The sequence below is a fragment of the Ursus arctos genome, unplaced genomic scaffold (assembly GCF_023065955.2).
Source record: "Ursus arctos isolate Adak ecotype North America unplaced genomic scaffold, UrsArc2.0 scaffold_23, whole genome shotgun sequence".
Lineage (NCBI taxonomy): Eukaryota > Metazoa > Chordata > Mammalia > Carnivora > Ursidae > Ursus > Ursus arctos.
Genome location: NW_026622908.1, coordinates 32,908,144 through 32,915,555, shown reverse-complemented (window position 1 = coordinate 32,915,555; position 7,412 = coordinate 32,908,144). Strand labels below are relative to the sequence as shown.

The following is a 7,412-nucleotide window of genomic DNA, read 5'->3' as shown; positions in this document are numbered from 1 at the left end:
AGTCCACCTCTCATTCTCGCTTTCCTAGGGGAGAAAATACTATGGCAGGTGTTCAGAGAATACCAATCCATGTGCAATTACAGGGAAGGACCTACATTTGTAAACCTGTCATTGTGTATATAGATGAGTGCATGTGTGAATGTGTGCGTGCATATGACTGTGTGTCTGAGTCTCTCAGAGGGTGAGGAGGCTATGTGTTCATTATATAACTACTAATATGGCCCAACTTTAATTCTGAGTTCATCTACTTGGGGTTCCCATCAGTCTCACAGAAAACAATCCTGACAGAAATGATCTGCTTCATCAAAATTTATCTGCCACAATTGCAATCCCTGTACTATTCACAGACAAGTCAGTTATCCAGATGCCAAAGTGGATTCACAGAACAAATGAACAACATGACCAAATTCATCCTGCTTGGTCTGACACAGAACCCTGATGTGCAGAAACTCTTGCTCATTGTGTTAGTAGTCATCTACTTTCTCACCGTGGCAGGCAACCTACTCATTGTCATGACAAGCACCACCACCAGAGCCCTGGGCTCCCCCATGTATTTCTTTCTGTTTCTCTTGTCTAACAATAAATTATTAGACAATAAAGTTATTTCAATGAAAAGCCATAATGTGTAAGTATTTAGGCACAAATGCATACTTTCAATCCAATCTATGTACTCAAAGTAGATTTATTATGATGAGAAATAAAGATCAACCAGAAATGAATGAGTTTTAAAGAATGAGAGAGAATTAATCTCAAAATTAATGCAGCCTTATTGCACAATTCCACAGGCATCATTTACATTGGAATCTGGTCTCTTCCTAGAGTAAATTATTTTCTCTGCCTAACGCCAAAAAGGGATACAAAATTCTTCCAGGTACAGCCATAGAGCAATATTGCACATGATTCCCAGGCAGAAAATAACTGGTGGAACACTTTTCTGTCAAAGACATACTATACACCACTTCACCACTGAAGTAGCCGTCATTATATGGATTTCCACCTTAGCTAATAGAAACAAAACTATCTAGCAAAAAAGAGAGTTAATGATAATTGAGTAAGCCAGAAAGAAACAGTATGCATTCAAATTTGAACGACAGACTTCAGACCAATTGAAAGACAATGCAATGGGAAGTAATCTGAGATACAGACATAGTGCCATTCTAAGAGAAAGAACTCAAGGAAAAGGAGATCCAGATTTGGCCCAGGACAAAAGTTCTGCAAAAGAAAGAGAGAAAACATGAAAGGATATCAATACCAAGAAATGAACAAAATTCAAGGGAAGGCAGTAAGAAAGGAAAAGAGGGACAGAAGAACTACAAGACACACAGAAAACAAAACAGCAAGACTAAGTCCTTACCTATAAATAATTACTTTATATGTAAATGGGTTAAACTCTCCAATCAAAAGACACAGTGGGATTACATGGATTTTTTTTAAATCCTACTCTATGCTGTCTCTAACAGACTCACTTAAGCTTTAAGAACACACATTGTCTCAAAGTGAAGTGATAGAAAAAAAAGATAGTCCATGTGAATGGCAACTGAAAGAGGGCAGGGACTATACTTATGTCAGATAAAATAAATTCTAAAATGAAAACTGTCACAAATAAGGACTTCAAAAAATGATAAAAGGGTCAATTTACCAGGAAGATATAATAATTATAAGTATTTATGCACCCAACATAGAATACCTAAATATACCAAGCAAATATTAACAGATCTAAAGGCAGAAAGAGACAAAAAATAATACTAAGAGACTTCAATGCTGAACTTTCAAAGACGGATACAACATATAGACAGAATATCAGTAAGAACCCAATGGACTTGAACAACTCTGTTAACCAAATGGACCTAACAGACATATACGGAACAGTCCATCCAATAGCCGTGCAATAGACAGGCATTCTTCTCAAGTGCGCATGGAAGATGATGCAAGATAGATTGTATGTTAGGTCACAAAACAAGTCTTGAAAAACTAAAGAGGATTGAAATCATACAATGTATCTTTTCTGAACACAATGAAGTGAAACAAAATCAATAGCAGAAGAAAAACTGAAAAATTCATGAATACATGGAAATTTAATAACACATTATTGTGCAACCTATGGATCAAAGAAGAAATCAAAAGGGGACTTAGAAATATTTGAAAACCAACAAAAATTTAAACATAGACATAGACATTCCCACAAAGAAAATAATAAATGAAAAAACAATAAATGAAAAGATGCTCCACATCACTAATCATCAGGGAAATACAAATCAAAACCACAATGAGATATCATTTCACATCTGTTAAAATGGCCAGTATCAAAAATATAAGAGATGACAAGTATTAGTAAGGATGTGGAGAAAGGGAACCCTGTTCACTAAGGGTACGAATGTAAATTCGTACAGTCACTATAGCAAACAGAATGGAGGTTCCTCAAAAAATTAAAATAAAATACCATATGAGCCAACAATCCCACATCTGGGTATTTATCCAAAACTACTGAAATCAGGATCTCAAGGAATTCTTGGCCCTCCTATGCTCCTTTCAGCATTATTCCCAATAGCTAAGATGGGGCAACAGCCTCAACGACCATCAGCAGATGCATATCCTTAAAACAACAGTGTAGTATATATAGACATGGAATACTTTTCAGCCTCAAAAAGGAAGGAAATCATGTCATTTGTGACAACATGGTTGAAACCTGACAGCATTACTCTAATTAAAATAAGCCAGTGATAGAAGAAACACTGCATAATTCCACTTAAATGAAATCTTTCAAAGAGTGCAACCCAATGAACCAGAAAGCAAACTGTGTTTTCTGACTGGGGGACGGAAGAAATGAGCAGTGATTGTTTAAAGGATATGGACTTTTAGAATGGGAAGATGAAAATTCTGGAGATACTTGGTGGTAATGTTTGCACACAATGTGAATGCACTTAATAACACTGAACCATACATTTGAAAATAGTTATGGGTGCCTGGGTGGCTCAGTTGATTAAGTGTCTGCCTTCAGCTCAGGTCATGATCCTGGGGTCCTGCGATCAAGCCCCTGGTCCTGTTCCTGCTCATCAGGGAGTCTGCTTCTCCCTCTCCCTCTCACTGTTTCTATCTAAAATAAATATATAAAATCTTTAAAAATTAAAAAAATGAAAATGGTTAAAATGGCATATTTTATATTATGTGTATTTTACCAGATTAAAAAAAAAAACAAGGGAGAAGAACAGACTGTGAGTGAGCAAAACTATTAACTGTTAAGGAGAGGGCTGAAGGCACTCCTTCCATTTGGGGTGCAGGACTTTAGGAGTGTATCACTTACCTTACAGGTAACGGTTAATTTTTTTTCAAGGTGATTTGTGCAGGACTTCATCCAGCTCCTCCACACCTCAGAGACTGAGGGAGAGAAGATTACAGTGGAGCCTCCTTTCTATACTGTTTCCATCCCCTACCTCTGAATGTCTTTACATATAATGCTTACATTGGTGTGATTTTCTCACTGCCTCCCATGTGGAAGCACTGCTCTTTACTGTAAATCTCCACAATTCCTTCTGTGTGGGATAGAGAGAAAACCTATATTCCCATGAACACACCATGAGCATCTTTCGTCTAGATACACACACCAAAGGAAATTGATAGATCTATGACTCATAAATTACCCAATCTCGGTAGCTGAGAATTCTGCCCTCTGAGTCTCCTTTGTCAGCCACTAACAAAAATGTCAGTCTCCCAGAGTAACATGGCACATGACCTTGAAAACTGGCACTTCCATTCTCAGGACAACCACATTAGTTAGAACAGACAGGTTTTCAGAGAGAAATCCAATCTCTGAACTCTGACCTATGCCTACAACCACCCCCTACCCTATGCCAGGCTCAACAATGTCAAAATGAACAACAAAGCCCTATCAGGAAGCTTTCCAACTTTTTAACCAAAATATCATCCCAAACTATACCCACAGACACGTGTTTCACCAAAGTGCAACTGCATTTCTAAAACTGGCCTCTAATGATGCTTGTGGGGGCCAAGTAGGAGCAAGTAAAAGACGGTGGCTGACGCTTCCAGCAAAGATTCCAACAGGACCAATTACTAATCCTCTGAGGACTTGAGAGGTCAATGCATTACCAAAGTCTATTTAAGTATTTCTCTAGCATCTATGAAGAAAGAATTACAGGATATTTAACGAAATGACAAAGGCAGAGCATATACCAACAAGCTTAAGATTCGTACGGGAGACACTGCTCCCAAGATAAGGAGGTTAAAAGGAGGAATAAAAAGAATTCTCTCCACACTCTCATGGACTTGTTGGGAAACATAAACTTGGCAGGATTTGAAAAATATAATATCCAACCAAGTGGGTCTGATGCACTTCTACGTTTCATAGTTCCATATACTAGTGTTTTCTGATGTGAAGTTTTTTCTTTTTTGCCATTAATTTTACTTTAAATATGGCTCTGAGATCTGAGAAATATATGCATTTTGAAGATGTGTCTACACTTTCATAAGAGGCCAAGAAAGTGAGTAGAAATTAAATCCTAGAGAATTGAAGTTTCCTAACTGAAACAGCTCATTTCTGGGTACGTTCAGACTGATAATGGGATCCAAAATAAGCAAAAATGGCCAATTCTGGAGGAGTTGTCTGAGAGAGAATTGCAGTGCCAATTGTTAGTTGACAGACTGTATTTGCAGCTGTGGGGCTATGCCCTCAGCCGAAGAAAACAATGACCGGGTACAATCTGAAAACCGTGGAATCCACAATCAACTAGATCCAGGTCAGTAATAACTAAATCTTTTTCCCCAAATTTTAAACAGATTAACTTAATTTACCCAAATTATTTTCACCAAATACTTTTTTTTTAAGATTTTTTATTTATTTATTTGACAGAGATAGAGGCAGCCAGCGAGAGAGGGAACACAGCAGGGGGAGCGGGAGAGGAAGAAGCAGGCTCATAGCGGAGGAGCCCGATGTGGGGCTCGACCCCAGAACACCGGGATCACGCCCTGAGCCGAAGGCAGACGCCTAACCGCTGTGCCACCCAGGCGCCCCTCACCAAATACTTTTTATAGCTAGATGCGGTGAACTGAAGGTGATCTGCTTCTCTAAAGATGAATCGGAACATGATGACAGGAACACATCAGTAGAAAACAGGTCTGTAATCCTGCTACACAAGATGCTGCTGAGAAATAAGGTCACTGTTGTAACACTGTGATGCACATGGACGCCGAAGTAGACTGCGTCGGTAGGTTTCTACACGTGATTATTTGAAACTGTTTCCCTCTTCATGACTTCCATACCGCCACACGGAGGTTGGAATTTGTGCATTAAATCTATTAAGGACGATGAAGCACGTAGTTCCACCCATAGCAGCCATGGACAGAGAAGAAACCACTAAAGAGACTGAGCTTCCGGGAAACAAAAGATACTTTCCTAACCTTCATTGAAGCTAAAAGGTCATGATGCTGAATTCTGTGTCCAGAACTTTTGAGGAACAATATGTCATTATGCTTTTTTTGGCAGGGATAGGGAAAGGAGAAAGTGAGGGGGAGAAGGAATAAAATAGCCTATGGTCATGTGTAACATGTGCTCACTACTGGAAATCCAGGTACAGATCATCCAATCAAAGAATATATTCTTGTATATATTCAATTTTTCCACCAATTAGCAATGAAGACTTCAAGTTTATCGTAATTGATTAAACATATCAAAAGAAAAATTATATTATCTTAGATAACATTTCTGTCTCAATAATAAGAAATTCAGGGAAACTTCATGACTCATTTAATTCCACTTATAAAATGTGACTAGGATTAGAGATGTATTCTGGAGCATTATTCTTTTTCTTTAAAGATTGATTGACTGATTGATTATTAGAGATCACACGAAGAGGAGGAGAAGCAGAGAGAGAAGCAGACTCCCATCTGAGCAGAGACCCTGACCCTGGGCTCAGTCCCAGGACCCTGGGACCAGGGCCTGAGCCAAGGGCAAACACTTCACCTACTGAGTCATCCAGGCGCCCCTATTTTGGCTCTTGTAACATATTGTCACTGTTCAATTTGTATTAATAAGAGAAATTTAACGTCTTTCTGTTCTTTTTTACAACGATTTCCAAAGTGGTTGAGGTGAGTGGAAGGAGTGGTTCCATCAATCCCAGAGGCCTGGACTAAAGAAGTGATAGAAGATTTCAGTGTTGAATTAAAACCACTACTCAGAATTTCTGTGATCTTTCCAGATGGAACATGTGCTCATAACCCAAGCCGACTCCAGGGAAAGGATGAGCAATGTCACCGAATTCATTCTGCTGGGCCTGACTCAGAATCCAGAACTGCAGAAATTCTTATTTGCTGTGTTTTTAATTGCGTACTTGATCACACTGGCAGGTAACATGCTCATCTCGGTCACCATCTTCATTAGCCCAGCCCTGGGTTCTCCCATGTACTTTTTTCTGTCCTACTTGTCTATTTTAGATGCTTTCTACTCTTCTTCCATTGTACCCAAAATGATCTTTGACTTGATCTCTGACAAGAACACCATATCTTTCAATGGCTGCATGACTCAGCTCTTTGCTGAACATTTCTTTGCTGGAGCTGAGATCATTGTATTAGTTGTCATGGCCTATGACCGCTATGTAGCCATCTGTAAGCCCTTGCACTACATGACCATCATGAGCCGACCTGTCTGTGCTATCTTGCTGGGAATGGCTGGGATTTTAGGCTTTCTTCATGGAGGGATACAGGTTTCGTTCATGGTGCAGTTACCATTCTGTGGCCCCAATGTCATTGACCATTTTATGTGTGATTTAATACCTCTCCTGGAACTAGCCTGTACAGACACTCATATTTTGGGGCCCTTGATTGTTGCCAACAGTGGATCAGTGTGTTTTCTCATTTTTTCTATGTTGGTTGCTTCTTACATTGTCATCCTGTGCTCTCTGAGGACCCATAGCTCTGAAGGGCGTCACAAAGCCCTGTCTACCTGTGCTTCTCATGTCACTGTTGTCATCTTATTCTTTGTACCTTGTTCATTTCTGTACCTGAGACCCATGACCTCCTTCCCTGCTGACAAAGCTGTGACTGTGTTTTATACCATAGTAACGCCTATGTTGAACCCTTTAATTTACACCCTCAGAAATGCAGAAGTGAAAAATGTCATGAAGAAACTCTGGGGGCAAATAATGAAAATTGGTGATAAATGAATCTTGGGATTAGAGTATTTACATAAAAACATCTAGTGAAAATTTAGAGAGATTTATTCCCATTTTTAGTTGATTAAAATTGGGACAGTCAATTACCTGTCTGGATCAGTTTTCTTCACGGGCATATATATTGTGGGCAGGACCAACATACCCATTAAGGCAAAGTAGGCATGGTACCTAGAGGCCACAATAATTCTAGGAGCCCTTGAAATGGTTAATTCTTTTAAAATAAGAAGAAAT

General features: G+C 39.1%; 1 protein-coding gene across 1 annotated transcript; it reads left to right on the top strand.

Moving 5' to 3' along the window:
• Positions 1–327: 327 nt before the first annotated feature.
• On the top strand, positions 328–7,172 carry LOC113264939 (olfactory receptor 4C45-like). The gene is made up of 2 exons (XM_026511890.2): positions 328–379; positions 6,244–7,172. Exon 2 carries the CDS (start codon positions 6,252–6,254, stop codon positions 7,170–7,172), a length of 921 nt encoding a protein of 306 aa, XP_026367675.2. The 5' UTR covers positions 328–379; positions 6,244–6,251.
• Positions 7,173–7,412: the final 240 nt, after the last annotated feature.

What these genes read in the sequence shown, in the direction of transcription:
- LOC113264939 (XM_026511890.2), top strand. Translation starts at nt 6,252, where the DNA reads ATGAGCAATGTCACCGAATTCATTCTGCTGGGCCTGACTCAGAATCCA.